This window comes from Cebidichthys violaceus, unplaced genomic scaffold (assembly GCF_023349555.1).
Source record: "Cebidichthys violaceus isolate CVI_PGR_0920_01 unplaced genomic scaffold, fCebVio1.0.p SCAF_40, whole genome shotgun sequence".
NCBI classification, from domain to species: domain Eukaryota; kingdom Metazoa; phylum Chordata; class Actinopteri; order Perciformes; family Stichaeidae; genus Cebidichthys; species Cebidichthys violaceus.
Window position 1 is genome coordinate 1,442,663 of NW_027176595.1, and position 19,671 is coordinate 1,462,333.

At 50.1% G+C, this 19,671-nt stretch overlaps 1 protein-coding gene and 21 non-coding genes across 26 annotated transcripts; 20 read left to right on the forward strand and 2 right to left on the reverse strand.

Annotated features, from left to right (window-relative positions):
• Positions 1-319: 319 nt before the first annotated feature.
• On the forward strand, positions 320-426 carry LOC137885790 (U6 spliceosomal RNA). The gene has a single exon (XR_011104905.1). It is a non-coding gene; the product is annotated as a U6 spliceosomal RNA (small nuclear RNA).
• A 546-nt stretch (positions 427-972) lies between these two features.
• LOC137885764 (U6 spliceosomal RNA) lies at positions 973-1,079 on the forward strand. The gene has a single exon (XR_011104879.1). It is a non-coding gene; the product is annotated as a U6 spliceosomal RNA (small nuclear RNA).
• Positions 1,080-1,625: 546 nt separating this feature from the next.
• LOC137885791 (U6 spliceosomal RNA) lies at positions 1,626-1,732 on the forward strand. The gene has a single exon (XR_011104906.1). It is a non-coding gene; the product is annotated as a U6 spliceosomal RNA (small nuclear RNA).
• A 545-nt stretch (positions 1,733-2,277) lies between these two features.
• Positions 2,278-2,384, forward strand: LOC137885749 (U6 spliceosomal RNA). Its single transcript, XR_011104864.1, has one exon. It is a non-coding gene; the product is annotated as a U6 spliceosomal RNA (small nuclear RNA).
• Positions 2,385-2,930: 546 nt separating this feature from the next.
• On the forward strand, positions 2,931-3,037 carry LOC137885792 (U6 spliceosomal RNA). The gene has a single exon (XR_011104907.1). It is a non-coding gene; the product is annotated as a U6 spliceosomal RNA (small nuclear RNA).
• Positions 3,038-3,583: 546 nt separating this feature from the next.
• Positions 3,584-3,690, forward strand: LOC137885742 (U6 spliceosomal RNA). The gene has a single exon (XR_011104857.1). It is a non-coding gene; the product is annotated as a U6 spliceosomal RNA (small nuclear RNA).
• A 546-nt stretch (positions 3,691-4,236) lies between these two features.
• LOC137885743 (U6 spliceosomal RNA) lies at positions 4,237-4,343 on the forward strand. The gene has a single exon (XR_011104858.1). It is a non-coding gene; the product is annotated as a U6 spliceosomal RNA (small nuclear RNA).
• A 547-nt stretch (positions 4,344-4,890) lies between these two features.
• On the forward strand, positions 4,891-4,997 carry LOC137885793 (U6 spliceosomal RNA). Its single transcript, XR_011104908.1, has one exon. It is a non-coding gene; the product is annotated as a U6 spliceosomal RNA (small nuclear RNA).
• Positions 4,998-5,543: 546 nt separating this feature from the next.
• LOC137885748 (U6 spliceosomal RNA) lies at positions 5,544-5,650 on the forward strand. The gene has a single exon (XR_011104863.1). It is a non-coding gene; the product is annotated as a U6 spliceosomal RNA (small nuclear RNA).
• Positions 5,651-6,196: 546 nt separating this feature from the next.
• On the forward strand, positions 6,197-6,303 carry LOC137885804 (U6 spliceosomal RNA). Its single transcript, XR_011104918.1, has one exon. It is a non-coding gene; the product is annotated as a U6 spliceosomal RNA (small nuclear RNA).
• Positions 6,304-6,849: 546 nt separating this feature from the next.
• LOC137885794 (U6 spliceosomal RNA) lies at positions 6,850-6,956 on the forward strand. Its single transcript, XR_011104909.1, has one exon. It is a non-coding gene; the product is annotated as a U6 spliceosomal RNA (small nuclear RNA).
• A 546-nt stretch (positions 6,957-7,502) lies between these two features.
• LOC137885744 (U6 spliceosomal RNA) lies at positions 7,503-7,609 on the forward strand. The gene has a single exon (XR_011104859.1). It is a non-coding gene; the product is annotated as a U6 spliceosomal RNA (small nuclear RNA).
• Positions 7,610-8,155: 546 nt separating this feature from the next.
• Positions 8,156-8,262, forward strand: LOC137885752 (U6 spliceosomal RNA). The gene has a single exon (XR_011104867.1). It is a non-coding gene; the product is annotated as a U6 spliceosomal RNA (small nuclear RNA).
• Positions 8,263-8,808: 546 nt separating this feature from the next.
• On the forward strand, positions 8,809-8,915 carry LOC137885795 (U6 spliceosomal RNA). Its single transcript, XR_011104910.1, has one exon. It is a non-coding gene; the product is annotated as a U6 spliceosomal RNA (small nuclear RNA).
• A 546-nt stretch (positions 8,916-9,461) lies between these two features.
• On the forward strand, positions 9,462-9,568 carry LOC137885745 (U6 spliceosomal RNA). The gene has a single exon (XR_011104860.1). It is a non-coding gene; the product is annotated as a U6 spliceosomal RNA (small nuclear RNA).
• Positions 9,569-10,114: 546 nt separating this feature from the next.
• Positions 10,115-10,221, forward strand: LOC137885746 (U6 spliceosomal RNA). The gene has a single exon (XR_011104861.1). It is a non-coding gene; the product is annotated as a U6 spliceosomal RNA (small nuclear RNA).
• A 546-nt stretch (positions 10,222-10,767) lies between these two features.
• LOC137885753 (U6 spliceosomal RNA) lies at positions 10,768-10,874 on the forward strand. Its single transcript, XR_011104868.1, has one exon. It is a non-coding gene; the product is annotated as a U6 spliceosomal RNA (small nuclear RNA).
• Positions 10,875-11,420: 546 nt separating this feature from the next.
• LOC137885796 (U6 spliceosomal RNA) lies at positions 11,421-11,527 on the forward strand. Its single transcript, XR_011104911.1, has one exon. It is a non-coding gene; the product is annotated as a U6 spliceosomal RNA (small nuclear RNA).
• Positions 11,528-12,073: 546 nt separating this feature from the next.
• On the forward strand, positions 12,074-12,180 carry LOC137885751 (U6 spliceosomal RNA). The gene has a single exon (XR_011104866.1). It is a non-coding gene; the product is annotated as a U6 spliceosomal RNA (small nuclear RNA).
• Positions 12,181-12,726: 546 nt separating this feature from the next.
• Positions 12,727-12,833, forward strand: LOC137885750 (U6 spliceosomal RNA). The gene has a single exon (XR_011104865.1). It is a non-coding gene; the product is annotated as a U6 spliceosomal RNA (small nuclear RNA).
• Positions 12,834-16,036: 3,203 nt separating this feature from the next.
• LOC137885731 (U6 spliceosomal RNA) lies at positions 16,037-16,142 on the reverse strand. The gene has a single exon (XR_011104847.1). It is a non-coding gene; the product is annotated as a U6 spliceosomal RNA (small nuclear RNA).
• A 1,147-nt stretch (positions 16,143-17,289) lies between these two features.
• LOC137885630 (uncharacterized) lies at positions 17,290-19,449 on the reverse strand. 5 transcript variants are annotated; one of them, XM_068727960.1, is made up of 5 exons: positions 19,408-19,449; positions 18,754-19,076; positions 18,518-18,582; positions 17,915-18,220; positions 17,293-17,816 (listed from the first exon to the last, which is right to left on the reverse strand). In XM_068727960.1, the coding sequence occupies exons 3-5, from the start codon at positions 18,532-18,534 to the stop codon at positions 17,624-17,626; spliced, it is 516 nt and encodes a 171-aa protein (XP_068584061.1). In that variant the 5' UTR covers positions 18,535-18,582; positions 18,754-19,076; positions 19,408-19,449; the 3' UTR covers positions 17,293-17,623. The 5 variants fall into 5 exon arrangements, 3 of the variants coding, with proteins under 3 accessions (XP_068584061.1, XP_068584060.1, XP_068584059.1); XM_068727959.1 differs by having other exon boundaries at positions 18,518-18,645; XR_011104837.1 differs by having other exon boundaries at positions 17,290-17,816; positions 18,576-19,076.
• Positions 19,450-19,671: the final 222 nt, after the last annotated feature.

Genomic DNA, 19,671 nt, shown 5'->3' on the forward strand with positions numbered 1-19,671 from the left:
TGGGGGTGTGTCTTAGGAAGGAACTGCCTAGGGCCAAAGTCCGGCCCCCTGCCAAAAAGGCAACTTGGGCACCGGCCCGCTCACAGTGTCAGGACACTTTTGAGCTCATCCTTTTTGTGGATTAAACAGTCAGACAGAATTAGCCGGCACTCACGGCTAACACATTGGCCGGCAAACACATTGACGTCTGCCAGGGACAGACCTCACCCCTCGCTCTTGTGACGCTTCATAGGGATTGCGGCCCTCCGGCCCTCACCGCTGTGAAGGTGTTGTTGAGACCACAAGGGGTTCAAATGGTCGACGGCGCCTGTGAGTCAAGGTGCTTGCTAAGGCAGCACATCTAATAAATTGGAATCGATACAGAGAAGATTAGCATGGCCCCTGCGAAAGGATGACACGCAAATTCGTGAAGCGTTTCCACATTTTGACCAGCCCGAGCTGAATTCCCGGCCTTGTAGCCGTAGATAAAGACGGCAGCAAAAGATGGACGACAAGGGGATTAAAGGTGTCATTCCCACAATAAAGGGCTTAAAGTTGTCCCACGTCCTCAGGATAACAAATTTGGCATGATCAACTTTACACAGTGCGGCTTATCCCACTGCTGATTTCACAGAGGGATGCTCAGAGTTTGCCAGACAGGCTCACAGTAATTCTGGGGGTGTGTCTTAGGAAGGAACTGCCTAGGGCCAAAGTCCGGCCCCCTGCCAAAAAGGCAACTTGGGCACCGGCCCGCTCACAGTGTCAGGACACTTTTGAGCTCATCCTTTTTGTGGATTAAACAGTCAGACAGAATTAGCCGGCACTCACGGCTAACACATTGGCCGGCAAACACATTGACGTCTGCCAGGGACAGACCTCACCCCTCGCTCTTGTGACGCTTCATAGGGATTGCGGCCCTCCGGCCCTCACCGCTGTGAAGGTGTTGTTGAGACAACAAGGGGTTCAAATGGTCGGCGGCGCCTGTGAGTCAATGTGCTTGCTAAGGCAGCACATCTAATAAATTGGAATCGATACAGAGAAGATTAGCATGGCCCCTGCAAAAGGATGACACGCAAATTCGTGAAGCGTTTCCACATTTTGACCAGCCCGAGCTGAATTCCCGGCCTTGTAGCCATAGATAAAGACGGCAGCAAAAGATGGACGACAAGGGGATTAAAGGTGTCATTCCCACAATAAAGGGCTTAAAGTTGTCCCACGTCCTCAGGATAACAAATTTGGCATGATCAACTTTACACAGTGCGGCTTATCCCACTGCTGATTTCACAGAGGGATGCTCAGAGTTTGCCAGACAGGCTCACAGTAATTCTGGGGGTGTGTCTTAGGAAGGAACTGCCTAGGGCCAAAGTCCAGCCCCCGGCCAAAAAGGCAACTTGGGCACCGGCCCGCTCACAGTGTCAGGACACTTTTGAGCTCATCCTTTTTGTGGATTAAACAGTCAGACAGAATTAGCCGGCACTCACGGCTAACACATTGGCCGGCAAACACATTGACGTCTGCCAGGGACAGACCTCACCCCTCGCTCTTGTGACGCTTCATAGGGATTGCGGCCCTCCGGCCCTCACCGCTGTGAAGGTGTTGTTGAGACCACAAGGGCTTCAAATGGTCGGCGGCGCCTGTGAGTCAATGTGCTTGCTAAGGCAGCACATCTAATAAATTGGAATCGATACAGAGAAGATTAGCATGGCCCCTGCGAAAGGATGACACGCAAATTCGTGAAGCGTTTCCACATTTTGACCAGCCCGAGCTGAATTCCCGCCTTGTAGCCGTAGATAAAGACGGCAGCAAAAGATGGACGACAAGGGGATAAAAGGTGTCATTCCCACAATAAAGGGCTTAAAGTTGTCCCACGTCCTCAGGATAACAAATTTGGCATGATCAACTTTACACAGTGCGGCTTCTCCCACTGCTGATTTCACAGAGGGATGCTCAGAGTTTGCCAGACAGGCTCACAGTAATTCTGGGGGTGTGTCTTAGGAAGGAACTGCCTAGGGCCAAAGTCCGGCCCCCTGCCAAAAAGGCAACTTGGGCACCGGCCCGCTCACAGTGTCAGGACACTTTTGAGCTCATCCTTTTTGTGGATTAAACAGTCAGACAGAATTAGCCGGCACTCACGGCTAACACATTGGCCGGCAAACACATTGACGTCTGCCAGGGACAGACCTCACCCCTCGCTCTTGTGACGCTTCATAGGGATTGCGGCCCTCCGGCCCTCACCGCTGTGAAGGTGTTGTTGAGACAACAAGGGGTTCAAATGGTCGGCGGCGCCTGTGAGTCAATGTGCTTGCTAATGCAGCACATCTAATAAATTGGAATCGATACAGAGAAGATTAGCATGGCCCCTGCGAAAGGATGACACGCAAATTCGTGAAGCGTTTCCACATTTTGACCAGCCCGAGCTGAATTCCCGGCCTTGTAGCCGTAGATAAAGACGGCAGCAAAAGATGGACGACAAGGGGATTAAAGGTGTCATTCCCACAATAAAGGGCTTAAAGTTGTCCCACGTCCTCAGGATAACAAATTTGGCATGATCAACTTTACACAGTGCGGCTTATCCCACTGCTGATTTCACAGAGGGATGCTCAGAGTTTGCCAGACAGGCTCACAGTAATTCTAGGGGTGTGTCTTAGGAAGGAACTGCCTAGGGCCAAAGTCCAGCCCCCGGCCAAAAAGGCAACATGGGCACCGGCCCGCTCAAAGTGTCAGGACACTTTTGAGCTCATCCTTTTTGTGGATTAAACAGTCAGACAGAATTAGCCGGCACTCACGGCTAACACATTGGCCGGCAAACACATTGACGTCTGCCAGGGACAGACCTCACCCCTCGCTCTTGTGACGCTTCATAGGGATTGAGGCCCTCCGGTCCTCACCGCTGTGAAGGTGTTGTTGAGACCACAAGGGGTTCAAATGGTCGGCGGCGCCTGTGAGTCAATGTGCTTGCTAAGGCAGCACATCTAATAAATTGGAATCGATACAGAGAAGATTAGCATGGCCCCTGCGAAAGGATGACACGCAAATTCGTGAAGCGTTTCCACATTTTGACCAGCCCGAGCTGAATTCCCGGCCTTGTAGCCGTAGATAAAGACGGCAGCAAAAGATGGACGACAAGGGGATTAAAGGTGTCATTCCCACAATAAAGGGCTTAAAGTTGTCCCACGTCCTCAGGATAACAAATTTGGCATGATCAACTTTACACAGTGCGGCTTCTCCCACTGCTGATTTCACAGAGGGATGCTCAGAGTTTGCCAGACAGGCTCACAGTAATTCTGGGGGTGTGTCTTAGGAAGGAACTGCCTAGGGCCAAAGTCCGGCCCCCTGCCAAAAAGGCAACTTGGGCACCGGCCCGCTCACAGTGTCAGGACACTTTTGAGCTCATCCTTTTTGTGGATTAAACAGTCAGACAGAATTAGCCGGCACTCACGGCTAACACATTGGCCGGCAAACACATTGACGTCTGCCAGGGACAGACCTCACCCCTCGCTCTTGTGACGCTTCATAGGGATTGCGGCCCTCCGGCCCTCACCGCTGTGAAGATGTTGTTTAGACAACAAGGGGTTCAAATGGTCGGCGGCGCCTGTGAGTCAATGTGCTTGCTAAGGCAGCACATCTAATAAATTGGAATCAATACAGAGAAGATTAGCATGGCCCCTGCGAAAGGATGACACGCAAATTCGTGAAGCGTTTCCACATTTTGACCAGCCCGAGCTGAATTCCCGGCCTTGTAGCCGTAGATAAAGACGGCAGCAAAAGATGGACGACAAGGGGATTAAAGGTGTCATTCCCACAATAAAGGGCTTAAAGTTGTCCCACGTCCTCAGGATAACAAATTTGGCATGATCAACTTTACACAGTGCGGCTTATCCCACTGCTGATTTCACAGAGGGATGCTCAGAGTTTGCCAGACAGGCTCACAGTAATTCTAGGGGTGTGTCTTAGGAAGGAACTGCCTAGGGCCAAAGTCCAGCCCCCGGCCAAAAAGGCAACATGGGCACCGGCCCGCTCAAAGTGTCAGGACACTTTTGAGCTCATCCTTTTTGTGGATTAAACAGTCAGACAGAATTAGCCGGCACTCACGGCTAACACATTGGCCGGCAAACACATTGACGTCTGCCAGGGACAGACCTCACCCCTCGCTCTTGTGACGCTTCATAGGGATTGCGGCCCTCCGGTCCTCACCGCTGTGAAGGTGTTGTTGAGACCACAAGGGGTTCAAATGGTCGGCGGCGCCTGTGAGTCAATGTGCTTGCTAAGGCAGCACATCTAATAAATTGGAATCAATACAGAGAAGATTAGCATGGCCCCTGCGAAAGGATGACACGCAAATTCGTGAAGCGTTTCCACATTTTGACCAGCCCGAGCTGAATTCCCGGCCTTGTAGCCGTAGATAAAGACGGCAGCAAAAGATGGACGACAAGGGGATTAAAGGTGTCATTCCCACAATAAAGGGCTTAAAGTTGTCCCACGTCCTCAGGATAACAAATTTGGCATGATCAACTTTACACAGTGCGGCTTATCCCACTGCTGATTTCACAGAGGGATGCTCAGAGTTTGCCAGAAAGGGCTCACAGTAATTCTGGGGGTGTGTCTTAGGAAGGAACTGCCTAGGGCCAAAGTCCGGCCCCCTGCCAAAAAGGCAACTTGGGCACCGGCCCGCTCACAGTGTCAGGACACTTTTGAGCTCATCCTTTTTGTGGATTAAACAGTCAGACAGAATTAGCCGGCACTCACGGCTAACACATTGGCCGGCAAACACATTGACGTCTGCCAGGGACAGACCTCACCCCTCGCTCTTGTGACGCTTCATAGGGATTGCGGCCCTCCGGCCCTCACCGCTGTGAAGGTGTTGTTGAGACCACAAGGGGTTCAAATGGTCGACGGCGCCTGTGAGTCAAGGTGCTTGCTAAGGCAGCACATCTAATAAATTGGAATCGATACAGAGAAGATTAGCATGGCCCCTGCGAAAGGATGACACGCAAATTCGTGAAGCGTTTCCACATTTTGACCAGCCCGAGCTGAATTCCCGGCCTTGTAGCCGTAGATAAAGACGGCAGCAAAAGATGGACGACAAGGGGATTAAAGGTGTCATTCCCACAATAAAGGGCTTAAAGTTGTCCCACGTCCTCAGGATAACAAATTTGGCATGATCAACTTTACACAGTGCGGCTTCTCCCACTGCTGATTTCACAGAGGGATGCTCAGAGTTTGCCAGACAGGCTCACAGTAATTCTGGGGGTGTGTCTTAGGAAGGAACTGCCTAGGGCCAAAGTCCGGCCCCCGGCCAAAAAGGCAACTTGGGCACCGGCCCGCTCACAGTGTCAGGACACTTTTGAGCTCATCCTTTTTGTGGATTAAACAGTCAGACAGAATTAGCCGGCACTCACGGCTAACACATTGGCCGGCAAACACATTGACGTCTGCCAGGGACAGACCTCACCCCTCGCTCTTGTGACGCTTCATAGGGATTGCGGCCCTCCGGCCCTCACCGCTGTGAAGGTGTTGTTGAGACAACAAGGGGTTCAAATGGTCGGCGGCGCCTGTGAGTCAATGTGCTTGCTAAGGCAGCACATCTAATAAATTGGAATCAATACAGAGAAGATTAACATGGCCCCTGCGAAAGGATGACACGCAAATTCGTGAAGCGTTTCCACATTTTGACCAGCCCGAGCTGAATTCCCGGCCTTGTAGCCGTAGATAAAGACGGCAGCAAAAGATGGACGACAAGGGGATTAAAGGTGTCATTCCCACAATAAAGGGCTTAAAATTGTCCCACGTCCTCAGGATAACAAATTTGGCATGATCAACTTTACACAGTGCGGCTTATCCCACTGCTGATTTCACAGAGGGATGCTCAGAGTTTGCCAGACAGGCTCACAGTAATTCTGGGGGTGTGTCTTAGGAAGGAACTGCCTAGGGCCAAAGTCCGGCCCCCTGCCAAAAAGGCAACTTGGGCACCGGCCCGCTCACAGTGTCAGGACACTTTTGAGCTCATCCTTTTTGTGGATTAAACAGTCAGACAGAATTAGCCGGCACTCACGGCTAACACATTGGCCGGCAAACACATTGACGTCTGCCAGGGACAGACCTCACCCCTCGCTCTTGTGACGCTTCATAGGGATTGCGGCCCTCCGGCCCTCACCGCTGTGAAGGTGTTGTTGAGACCACAAGGGGTTCAAATGGTCGGCGGCGCCTGCAAGTCAATGTGCTTGCTAAGGCAGCACATCTAATAAATTGGAATCGATACAGAGAAGATTAGCATGGCCCCTGCGAAAGGATGACACGCAAATTCGTGAAGCATTTCCACATTTTGACCAGCCCGAGCTGAATTCCCGGCCTTGTAGCCGTAGATAAAGACGGCAGCAAAAGATGGACGACAAGGGGATTAAAGGTGTCATTCCCACAATAAAGGGCTTAAAGTTGTCCCACGTCCTCAGGATAACAAATTTGGCATGATCAACTTTACACAGTGCGGCTTCTCCCACTGCTGATTTCACAGAGGGATGCTCAGAGTTTGCCAGACAGGCTCACAGTAATTCTGGGGGTGTGTCTTAGGAAGGAACTGCCTAGGGCCAAAGTCCGGCCCCCTGCCAAAAAGGCAACTTGGGCACCGGCCCGCTCACAGTGTCAGGACACTTTTGAGCTCATCCTTTTTGTGGATTAAACAGTCAGACAGAATTAGCCGGCACTCACGGCTAACACATTGGCCGGCAAACACATTGACGTCTGCCAGGGACAGACCTCACCCCTCGCTCTTGTGACGCTTCATAGGGATTGCGGCCCTCCGGCCCTCACCGCTGTGAAGGTGTTGTTGAGACAACAAGGGGTTCAAATGGTCGGCGGCGCCTGTGAGTCAATGTGCTTGCTAAGGCAGCACATCTAATAAATTGGAATCGATACAGAGAAGATTAGCATGGCCCCTGCGAAAGGATGACACGCAAATTCGTGAAGCGTTTCCACATTTTGACCAGCCCGAGCTGAATTCCCGGCCTTGTAGCCGTAGATAAAGACGGCAGCAAAAGATGGACGACAAGGGGATTAAAGGTGTCATTCCCACAATAAAGGGCTTAAAGTTGTCCCACGTCCTCAGGATAACAAATTTGGCATGATCAACTTTACACAGTGCGGCTTATCCCACTGCTGATTTCACAGAGGGATGCTCAGAGTTTGCCAGACAGGCTCACAGTAATTCTGGGGGTGTGTCTTAGGAAGGAACTGCCTAGGGCCAAAGTCCGGCCCCCTGCCAAAAAGGCAACTTGGGCACCGGCCCGCTCACAGTGTCAGGACACTTTTGAGCTCATCCTTTTTGTGGATTAAACAGTCAGACAGAATTAGCCGGCACTCACGGCTAACACATTGGCCGGCAAACACATTGACGTCTGCCAGGGACAGACCTCACCCCTCGCTCTTGTGACGCTTCATAGGGATTGCGGCCCTCTGGCCCTCACCGCTGTGAAGGTGTTGTTGAGACCACAAGGGGTTCAAATGGTCGGCGGCGCCTGTGAGTCAATGTGCTTGCTAAGGCAGCACATCTAATAAATTGGAATCAATACAGAGAAGATTAGCATGGCCCCTGCGAAAGGATGACACGCAAATTCGTGAAGCGTTTCCACATTTTGACCAGCCCGAGCTGAATTCCCAGCCTTGTAGCCGTAGATAAAGACGGCAGCAAAAGATGGACGACAAGGGGATTAAAGGTGTCATTCCCACAATAAAGGGCTTAAAGTTGTCCCACGTCCGCAGGATAACAAATTTGGCATGACCAACGTTACACAGTGCGGCTTATCCCACTGCTGATTTCACAGAGGGATGCTCAGAGTTTGCCAGACAGGCTCACAGTAATTCTGGGGGTGTGTCTTAGGAAGGAACTGCCTAGGGCCAAAGTCCAGCCCCCTGCCAAAAAGGCAACTTGGGCACCGGCCCGCTCACAGTGTCAGGACACTTTTGAGCTCATCCTTTTTGTGGATTAAACAGTCAGACAGAATTAGCCGGCACTCACGGCTAACACATTGGCCGGCAAACACATTGACGTCTGCCAGGGACAGACCTCACCCCTCGCTCTTGTGACGCTTCATAGGGATTGCGGCCCTCCGGCCCTCACCGCTGTGAAGGTGTTGTTGAGACAACAAGGGGTTCAAATGGTCGGCGGCGCCTGTGAGTCAATGTGCTTGCTAAGGCAGCACATCTAATAAATTGGAATCAATACAGAGAAAATTAGCATGGTCCCTGCGAAAGGATGACACGCAAATTCATGAAGCATTTCCACATTTTGACCAGCCCGAGCTGAATTCCCGGCCTTGTAGCCGTAGATAAAGATGGCAGCAAAAGATGGACGACAAGGGGATTAAAGGTGTCATTCCCACAATAAAGGGCTTAAAGTTGTCCCACGTCCTCAGGATAACAAATTTGGCATGATCAACTTTACACAGTGCGGCTTATCCCACTGCTGATTTCACAGAGAGATGCTCAGAGTTTGCCAGACAGGCTCACAGTAATTCTGGGGGTGTGTCTTAGGAAGGAACTGCCTAGGGCCAAAGTCCAGCCCCCTGCCAAAAAGGCAACTTGGGCACCGGCCCGCTCACAGTGTCAGGACACTTTTGAGCTCATCCTTTTTGTGGATTAAACAGTCAGACAGAATTAGCCGGCACTCACGGCTAACACATTGGCCGGCAAACACATTGACGTCTGCCAGGGACAGACCTCACCCCTCGCTCTTGTGACGCTTCATAGGGATTGCGGCCCTCCGGCCCTCACCGCTGTGAAGGTGTTGTTGAGACCACAAGGGGTTCAAATGGTCGGCGGCGCCTGTGAGTCAATGTGCTTGCTAAGGCAGCACATCTAATAAATTGGAATCGATACAGAGAAGATTAGCATGGCCCCTGCGAAAGGATGACACGCAAATTCGTGAAGCGTTTCCACATTTTGACCAGCCCGAGCTGAATTCCCGGCCTTGTAGCCGTAGATAAAGACGGCAGCAAAAGATGGACGACAAGGGGATTAAAGGTGTCATTCCCACAATAAAGGGCTTAAAGTTGTCCCACGTCCTCAGGATAACAAATTTGGCATGATCAACTTTACACAGTGCGGCTTCTCCCACTGCTGATTTCACAGAGGGATGCTCAGAGTTTGCCAGACAGGCTCACAGTAATTCTGGGGGTGTGTCTTAGGAAGGAACTGCCTAGGGCCAAAGTCCGGCCCCCTGCCAAAAAGGCAACTTGGGCACCGGCCCGCTCACAGTGTCAGGACACTTTTGAGCTCATCCTTTTTGTGGATTAAACAGTCAGACAGAATTAGCCGGCACTCACGGCTAACACATTGGCCGGCAAACACATTGACGTCTGCCAGGGACAGACCTCACCCCTCGCTCTTGTGACGCTTCATAGGGATTGCGGCCCTCCGGCCCTCACCGCTGTGAAGGTGTTGTTGAGACAACAAGGGGTTCAAATGGTCGGCGGCGCCTGTGAGTCAATGTGCTTGCTAAGGCAGCACATCTAATAAATTGGAATCAATACAGAGAAGATTAGCATGGCCCCTGCGAAAGGATGACACGCAAATTCGTGAAGCGTTTCCACATTTTGACCAGCCCAAGCTGAATTCCCGGCCTTGTAGCCGTAGATAAAGACGGCAGCAAAAGATGGACGACAAGGGGATTAAAGGTGTCATTCCCACAATAAAGGGCTTAAAGTTGTCCCACGTCCTCAGGATAACAAATTTGGCATGATCAACTTTACACAGTGCGGCTTATCCCACTGCTGATTTCACAGAGGGATGCTCAGAGTTTGCCAGACAGGCTCACAGTAATTCTGGGGGTGTGTCTTAGGAAGGAACTGCCTAGGGCCAAAGTCCGGCCCCCTGCCAAAAAGGCAACTTGGGCACCGGCCCGCTCACAGTGTCAGGACACTTTTGAGCTCATCCTTTTTGTGGATTAAACAGTCAGACAGAATTAGCCGGCACTCACGGCTAACACATTGGCCGGCAAACACATTGACGTCTGCCAGGGACAGACCTCACCCCTCGCTCTTGTGACGCTTCATAGGGATTGCGGCCCTCCGGCCCTCACCGCTGTGAAGGTGTTGTTGAGACCACAAGGGGTTCAAATGGTCGGCGGCGCCTGTGAGTCAATGTGCTTGCTAAGGCAGCACATCTAATAAATTGGAATCAATACAGAGAAGATTAGCATGGCCCCTGCGAAAGGATGACACGCAAATTCGTGAAGCGTTTCCACATTTTGACCAGCCCGAGCTGAATTCCCAGCCTTGTAGCCGTAGATAAAGACGGCAGCAAAAGATGGACGACAAGGGGATTAAAGGTGTCATTCCCACAATAAAGGGCTTAAAGTTGTCCCACGTCCGCAGGATAACAAATTTGGCATGACCAACGTTACACAGTGCGGCTTATCCCACTGCTGATTTCACAGAGGGATGCTCAGAGTTTGCCAGACAGGCTCACAGTAATTCTGGGGGTGTGTCTTAGGAAGGAACTGCCTAGGGCCAAAGTCCAGCCCCCTGCCAAAAAGGCAACTTGGGCACCGGCCCGCTCACAGTGTCAGGACACTTTTGAGCTCATCCTTTTTGTGGATTAAACAGTCAGACAGAATTAGCCGGCACTCACGGCTAACACATTGGCCGGCAAACACATTGACGTCTGCCAGGGACAGACCTCACCCCTCGCTCTTGTGACGCTTCATAGGGATTGCGGCCCTCCGGCCCTCACCGCTGTGAAGGTGTTGTTGAGACAACAAGGGGTTCAAATGGTCGGCGGCGCCTGTGAGTCAATGTGCTTGCTAAGGCAGCACATCTAATAAATTGGAATCAATACAGAGAAAATTAGCATGGTCCCTGCGAAAGGATGACACGCAAATTCATGAAGCATTTCCACATTTTGACCAGCCCGAGCTGAATTCCCGGCCTTGTAGCCGTAGATAAAGATGGCAGCAAAAGATGGACGACAAGGGGATTAAAGGTGTCATTCCCACAATAAAGGGCTTAAAGTTGTCCCACGTCCTCAGGATAACAAATTTGGCATGATCAACTTTACACAGTGCGGCTTATCCCACTGCTGATTTCACAGAGAGATGCTCAGAGTTTGCCAGACAGGCTCACAGTAATTCTGGGGGTGTGTCTTAGGAAGGAACTGCCTAGGGCCAAAGTCCAGCCCCCTGCCAAAAAGGCAACTTGGGCACCGGCCCGCTCACAGTGTCAGGACACTTTTGAGCTCATCCTTTTTGTGGATTAAACAGTCAGACAGAATTAGCCGGCACTCACGGCTAACACATTGGCCGGCAAACACATTGACGTCTGCCAGGGACAGACCTCACCCCTCGCTCTTGTGACGCTTCATAGGGATTGCGGCCCTCCGGCCCTCACCGCTGTGAAGGTGTTGTTGAGACAACAAGGGGTTCAAATGGTCGGCGGCGCCTGTGAGTCAATGTGCTTGCTAAGGCAGCACATCTAATAAATTGGAATCGATACAGAGAAGATTAGCATGGCCCCTGCGAAAGGATGACACGCAAATTCGTGAAGCGTTTCCACATTTTGACCAGCCCGAGCTGAATTCCCGGCCTTGTAGCCGTAGATAAAGACGGCAGCAAAAGATGGACGACAAGGGGATTAAAGGTGTCATTCCCACAATAAAGGGCTTAAAGTTGTCCCACGTCCTCAGGATAACAAATTTGGCATGATCAACTTTACACAGTGCGGCTTATCCCACTGCTGATTTCACAGAGGGATGCTCAGAGTTTGCCAGACAGGCTCACAGTAATTCTGGGGGTGTGTCTTAGGAAGGAACTGCCTAGGGCCAAAGTCCAGCCCCCTGCCAAAAAGGCAACTTGGGCACCGGCCCGCTCACAGTGTCAGGACACTTTTGAGCTCATCCTTTTTGTGGATTAAACAGTCAGACAGAATTAGCCGGCACTCACGGCTAACACATTGGCCGGCAAACACATTGACGTCTGCCAGGGACAGACCTCACCCCTCGCTCTTGTGACGCTTCATAGGGATTGCGGCCCTCCGGCCCTCACCGCTGTGAAGGTGTTGTTGAGACAACAAGGGGTTCAAATGGTCGGCGGCGCCTGTGAGTCAATGTGCTTGCTAAGGCAGCACATCTAAAAAATTGGAATCAATACAGAGAAGATTAGCATGGCCCCTGTGAAAGGATGACACACAAATTCGTGAACCGTTTCCACATTTTGACCAGCCCGAGCTGAATTCCCGGCCTTGTAGCCGTAGATAAAGATGGCAGCAAAAGATGGACGACAAGGGGATTAAAGGTGTCATTCCCACAATAAAGGGCTTAAAGTTGTCCCACGTCCTCAGGATAACAAATTTGGCATGATCAACTTTACACAGTGCGGCTTATCCCACTGCTGATTTCACAGAGAGATGCTCAGAGTTTGCCAGACAGGCTCACAGTAATTCTGGGGGTGTGTCTTAGGAAGGAACTGCCTAGGGCCAAAGTCCAGCCCCCTGCCAAAAAGGCAACTTGGGCACCGGCCCGCTCACAGTGTCAGGACACTTTTGAGCTCATCCTTTTTGTGGATTAAACAGTCAGACAGAATTAGCCGGCACTCACGGCTAACACATTGGCCGGCAAACACATTGACGTCTGCCAGGGACAGACCTCACCCCTCGCTCTTGTGACGCTTCATAGGGATTGCGGCCCTCCGGCCCTCACCGCTGTGAAGGTGTTGTTGAGACAACAAGGGGTTCAAATGGTCGGCGGCGCCTGTGAGTCAATGTGCTTGCTAAGGCAGCACATCTAATAAATTGGAATCAATACAGAGAAGATTAGCATGGCCCCTGCAAAAGGATGACACCCAAATTCGTGAAGCATTTCCACGGTTTGACCAGCTGAATTCCCAGCCTTGTAGCCGTAGATAAAGACCGCAGCAAAAGATGGACGACAAGAGGATTAAAGGTGTCATTCCCCCAATAAAGGGCTTAAAGTTGTCCCACGTCCTCAGGATAACAAATTTGGCATGATCAACTTTTCAAAATTAATGTTGCAGGAATGTCAGTGAAAAAAGTGAGAGGAAGGTCATTGCGGTTCGATTGGTGTCGGTCCAGAGTGTCTAGGACCTTTACGAAAAAAAATTCCAAATTGAGATTTCTGAAACTAGGGTTAGGGTTAGGGTGAGAGGAAGGTCCTAGAGCCTTGGAAGTGTGCTCTACCCCCACTGAAGCGGCCATTGCGGTTCGATTGGTGTCGGTCCAGAGTGTCCAAGACCTTGGGGAAAAAAATTCCAAATTGAGACTTCTGAAACTAGGGTTAGGGTTAGGGTGAGAGGAAGATCCTAGAGCCTTGAAAGTGGGCTCTACCCCCACTGAAGCGGCCATTGCGGTTCGATTGGTGTCGGTCCAGAGTGTCCAGGCCCTTGGGAAAAAAATTCCAAATTGAGATTTCTGAATCTAGGGTTAGGGTTAGGGTGAGAGTAAGGTCCTAGAACCTTGGAAGTGGGCTGTACCCCCACTGAAGCGGCCATTAAGGTTCGATTGGTGTCGGTCCAGAGTGTCCAAGCCCTTGGGAAATTTTTTTTCCAAATTGAGATTTCTGAAACTAGGGTTAGGGTTAGGGTGAGAGGAAGGTCCTAGAGCCTTGGAAGTGGGCTCTACCCCCACTGAAGCGGCCATTGCGGTTCGATTGGTGTCGGTCCAGAGTGTCCAGGCCCTTGGGAAAAAAATTCCAAATTGAGATTTCTGAATCTAGGGTTAGGGTTAGGGTGAGAGGGAGGTCCTAGAGCCTTGGAAGTGGGCTCTACCCCCACTGAAGCGGTCATTGCGGTTCGATTGGTGTCGGTCCAGAGTGTCCAGGCCCTTGGGAAAAAAATTCCAAATTGAGATTTCTGAAACTAGGGTTAGGGTTAGGGTGAGAGGAAGGTCCTAGAGCCTTGGAAGTGGGCTCTACCCCCACTAAAGCGGCCATTGCGGTTCGATTGGTGTCGGTCCAGAGTGTCTAGGACCTTGAAGAAAAAAATTCCAAATTGAGATTTCTGAAACTAGGGTTAGGGTTAGGGTGAGAGGAAGGTCCCAGAGCCTTGGAAGTGGGCTCTACCCCCATTGAAGCGGTAATTGCGGTTCGATTGGTGTCGGTCCAGAGTGTCCAGGCCCTTGGGAAAAAAACTCCAAATTGAGATTTCTGAATCTAGGGTTAGGGTTAGGGTGAGAGGAAGATCCTAGAGCCTTGAAAGTGGGCTCTACCCCCACTGAAGCGGTCATTGCGGTTCGATTGGTGTCGGTCCAGAGTGTCCAGGCCCTTGGGAAAAAAATTCCAAATTGAGATTTCTGAAACTAGGGTTAGGGTTAGGGTGAGAGGAAGGTCCTAGAGCCTTGGAAGTGGGCTCTACCCCCACTGAAGCGGCCATTGCGGTTCGATTGGTGTCGGTCCAGAGTGTCTAGGACCTTGGCGAAAAAAATTCCAAATTGAGATTTCTGAAACTAGGGTTAGGGTTAGGGTGAGAGGAAGGTCCCAGAGCCTTGGAAGTGGGCTCTACCCCCATTGAAGCGGTAATTGCGGTTCGATTGGTGTCGGTCCAGAGTGTCCAAGACCTTGGGGAAAAAAATTCCAAATTGAGACTTCTGAAACTAGGGTTAGGGTTAGGGTAAGAGGAAGGTCCTAGAGCCTTGAAAGTGGGCTCTACCCCCACTGAAGCGGCCATTGCGGTTCGATTGGTGTCGGTCCAGAGTGTCCAGGCCCTTGGGAAAAAAAATCCAAATTGAGATTTCTGAATCTAGGGTTAGGGTTAGGGTGAGAGGGAGGTCTTAGATCCTTGGAAGTGGGCCCTACCCCCACTGAAGCGGCCATTGCGGTTCGATTGGTGTCGGTCCAGAGTGTCCAGGCCCTTGGGAAAAAAATTCCAAATTGAGATTTCTGAAACTAGGGTTAGGGTTAGGGTGAGAGGAAGGTCCTAGAGCCTTGGAAGTGGGCTCTACCCCCACTGAAGCGGCCATTGCGGTTCGATTGGTGTCGGTCCAGAGTGTCTAGGACCTTTACGAAAAAAAATTCCAAATTGAGACTTCTGAAACTAGGGTTAGGGTTAGGGTGAGAGGAAGATCCTAGAGCCTTGAAAGTGGGCTCTACCCCCACTGAAGCGGCCATTGCGGTTCGATTGGTGTCGGTCCAGAGTGTCCAGGCCCTTGGGAAAAAAATTCCAAATTGAGATTTCTGAATCTAGGGTTAGGGTTAGGGTGAGAGTAAGGTCCTAGAACCTTGGAAGTGGGCTGTACCCCCACTGAAGCGGCCATTAAGGTTCGATTGGTGTCGGTCCAGAGTGTCCAAGCCCTTGGGAAATTTTTTTTCCAAATTGAGATTTCTGAAACTAGGGTTAGGGTTAGGGTGAGAGGAAGGTCCTAGAGCCTTGGAAGTGGGCTCTACCCCCACTGAAGCGGCCATTGCGGTTCGATTGGTGTCGGTCCAGAGTGTCTAGGACCTTGGCGAAAAAAATTCCAAATTGAGATTTCTGAAACTAGGGTTAGGGTTAGGGTGAGAGGAAGGTCCCAGAGCCTTGGAAGTGGGCTCTACCCCCATTGAAGCGGTAATTGCGGTTCGATTGGTGTCGGTCCAGAGTGTCCAGGCCCTTGGGAAAAAAACTCCAAATTGAGATTTCTGAATCTAGGGTTAGGGTTAGGGTGAGAGGAAGGTCCTAGAGCCTTGGAAGTGGGCTCTACCCCCAGTGAAGCGGCCATTGCGGTTCGATTGGTGTCAGTCCAGAGTGTCCAAGACCTTGGGGAAAAAAATTCCAAATTGAGACTTCTGAAACTAGGGTTAGGGTTAGGGTGAGAGGAAGGTCCTAGAGCCTTGAAAGTGGGCTCTACCCCCACTGAAGCGGCCATTGCGGTTCGATTGGTGTCGGTCCAGAGTGTCCAGGCCCTTGGGAAAAAAAATCCAAATTGAGATTTCTGAATCTAGGGTTAGGGTTAGGGTGAGAGGGAGGTCTTACATCCTTGTAAGTGGGCCCTACCCCCACTGAAGCGGCCATTGCGGTTCGATTGGTGTCGGTCCGGAGTGTCCAGGACCTTGGGGAAAAAACTAGGGTTAGGGGTTAGGGTTAAAAAATAAGGAACGCTTCACGAATTTGCGTGTCATCCTTGCGCAGGGGCCATGCTAATCTTCTCTGTATCGTTCCAATTTTAGTATATGTGCTATCGAAATAACACAACTAACAACTCTAACTGAGGGCTATATATAGGTCCACTTCATGGTAAACACCGTTAGGACGGTAGCAGTGAATGTTGGCATGTGAGGTAACCTAAAACCTTGTTAGAATGTCTCTATCTGTGCAGGAAACACAAGTATGAAGACGTCTTGGTGCTGCAATTTGAACCCCGAACACTGCACCGGTTTCAGAATCTATTTGAGACAGTCTTACCCAAACTCAGGTCCCGTCTGCCCTGCTGAGGAGCCCTCGAGGCCGATGGGAAATATATTCAGTGAGCACTGACGTCAGTCCGACAGGATTGGTGAGCTACTCACAGCTCCGCCTGCATTCCTCACAGACACACTTTGACTCCCACCTCTTTATTTTTTGTCTGTGTTCTAAACATGATCAGCACTGACTCATTCTAGAGTTCACATGTGTGTGTTTAAGAAGCACGACTGTTTTTGTTCCACTGAAAAAACTCTGTTCTTTATTTTCACACGATGTGGTTTCTTCCTGCTTCCTGTTTTCGTTAAAAAAAATACCGATGCAGTTTCACAAATTCACCAGCTGGTGTCGCTCTATGACCAGTCTATGGAGTGAGGGACGCTGTGGTCTTATTGCAGAACATTGAGTGAAACACACAAAGTACTGCATGAAACATGAGTCACAACTACTTATTTATAAGTCCTTCATATTCATTGGTGATGTACGCAGGGCAATCGCCAAACCATATTACATTAAAAAGCTAACCACACAAAATTCCTCCAGGTACACCCATTGTGTCTGAATGCAGCAGTGATTAGCAGTGTTATTCTTAGCTTTGGCCAGCAGAGGTTGCTCTAGGACCTTACTTAGAAAATGTCACAGGACAGTTCAGCAAACTAAACCTACAGTTCGGACCTCTAACCTACCCTTTGTAAGCACATATTCCCCGTCTACTGTTCAGCTTGTCAGAGTGATCAGAAGGAACTTTCGCAATCATACTACAGGTACAAACACGACAGGACCATAGTATTATTGCAGCGTGTCCTCTATGTTCAGCGCCCATCACTCCTTTTTCAAAAGCATTTCAAAATAATTTAAGCCCTTCAAAATCTCATGCATGAGCCAACTTCAAATCACATTCATAAGACAATTTGTTTAATTGCAGATGGGATTTTAGAGGAAATGGTGCATAGTTACAAAATCATTTCACCTCAGTTTGATAGCAGACCAATTCAAGGTGTGACTCAGAGAGAACCAGGACATTCTGATGTAGCATTTCAAAATTAAAGCCCTTCAAAATCGCATGCATGAGCTAACTTCAAATCACATTCATGAGACAATTTGTCAAATTTCAGATGGGATTTCATTTATTTATAACAAACAAATTAAATAACAAAACACTTTAAGAATGATAAATAAACAAACACAAAGGAATAAATAAAGATAAAACAAACACAGCCTCCCTCATGGCCCCCCTTGTGTTTCTTTGTCATTTCCTCCCTCCACTCCTCATCAGGGGGCACCTGATGAGGGTCCTGGTTGCTCATCGGGGACATTGAAGGGGAAGGGCTGTCCTTGTCCCGCCTGAACAGAGGACAGCCCTTTAGCTGGAGGTAGAGGCTGGACGGCAACAGCTGCTGCAGGGATGACGCCAGTTGCCTGCAGCAGCACATCCCTCCCTTTATCCCTCTGCTGCTGAGAGAACCTGGGAGACAAACACAGATTGTTCTTAGGCTCTTCATCAAACAATACATCTCAGATTACAACCCATCACAACTTTAAAGCTTCATGTTGAACCCTTACCACTGGGTCAGGGTCCCAAGGCTGGACCGGACAACTCCTCCTGTTCCTCCATGGCGACGACCCGACGGGCTGCAGGCGGCGGTGAGGGAGCTGGTGACACTGCAGGCTGAACCGTGACGAGGGCTGCTGGAAGTTGCACGAGGTGTTCTTGGTCCAGCATGACCTCCAGCAGCTCCTCCTCTGTGGGCTCGTCCAGCACAGCAGAGACACCAGCCCCCTGATGTGGTACTGCTGAGGTGAAGGTGGCAGGAGGAGGAGGTAGTGGCGGGAGCGAAAGAGGGGCCTGTACATCTGAGGCCTGTACATCTGAAACATAAAATGTTACAGTAAAATTAAAAGATGAGATTGTTGTGTTAATATTATGAGATGGACACACATTGAGCCAAGCTGCATATAAAAACTACAGGAGCACAGAAGGGGGTTTTGAATACAAAATTATGACGACGATGACGACAACAACGACAACAACGACAACGACGACAACGACGACAACGACGACAACAACAACAACAACAACAACAACAACAACAGATTGGACATGTAGAGTGAGTGATGCAGGCAGCAGACAAGTGACTAGTGAAAGCATGGTGAAGAAAACATTACTCTGCAGATGCTCCCATTAGTGATGATTTGAAAGGTGCTTGGCTGGCAGGTGGGTTACCTGGGACCTGAGATGTGCACCAGGCAGACATCAGATAGTTTTTCATTCAACCCAAACTTACTCTCCTCCTCTAATTAAATAAGCATTTTAAAGTAAAAAAAAAGAAAAGAAAAGAAAAATTCAAGTCTTTCTGTTATTATCAAATTGTGACCTAAATATAACTTTACTTTTTACTTACACTTCTCTAAGTCAACTACCGCCTTTACCAGCTCTTCACTCCCTCACTGTGATGCGCTCTTGGCTCTCTGGATAGCGGCCGACACAGAGGTTGTGCTGCTGCTCACGTCGTTCTCCAAGAGGCAGTGATCCCATCTTGCCCTGATACCGACCGAACTGCATCTTCCACCGGCTCAGCTCAGGACGAGGGTGGCGTTGGTGGTGCCTCCACCGTCGGAGGTGACGTGGGCCCAGGCCTCTGCATCCACCTCCTCTGCCTTCTTCGCCCTGTAAGGAGCTTGGCCCCCAGCTACCTCCCGCCGCCGATAGACAGGCATGGTGGCGCTTCATATGTGTGGAAATGTTTTGTTGTTATCGTATGTCTTTATCTTTAAACAACCCTACATACAGTTACGGGTTTGTCCACCACCCTTATCCGTCACTATAAGTTACACGGTAGACTAAATGCTTCCAAACTTGCGACTTAAATGACGCCGTGAACTGTAAAGCTCCGACTGCAACGTTACGGTCTAGTGAACATCCATCACTTAGATAACGGCAGTAAAGTCAGTGTGACCAATGTCCGACGTTTGTATGGGTTTTACATTCATATCTAACACAAATTAACAAGCGCTATATCAATAAAATTGAATACAATTGAAAGTATTGTACTTACGTGGTAACAGCTGTCAGGTCGCTACTTGAACTGAGCGCTCCCTCGGTAGCGAGGATCCAAGATGGCGGCTCCAGATTTTGAAATTGACACAACGCAGCCATCTGATTGGATGCCAAAACTTTGGATAGCCTGATTGGCTCCTGGAATTTGACACAGCGCTTTGAGCTGTCTGATTGGCTTCTGAAAGTTGAGCCACAATTGAGAATTTGACACAGTGAATAATCCTTCACTGCGGATATGGTTCATTCTTCTCTGTGGGAGGAG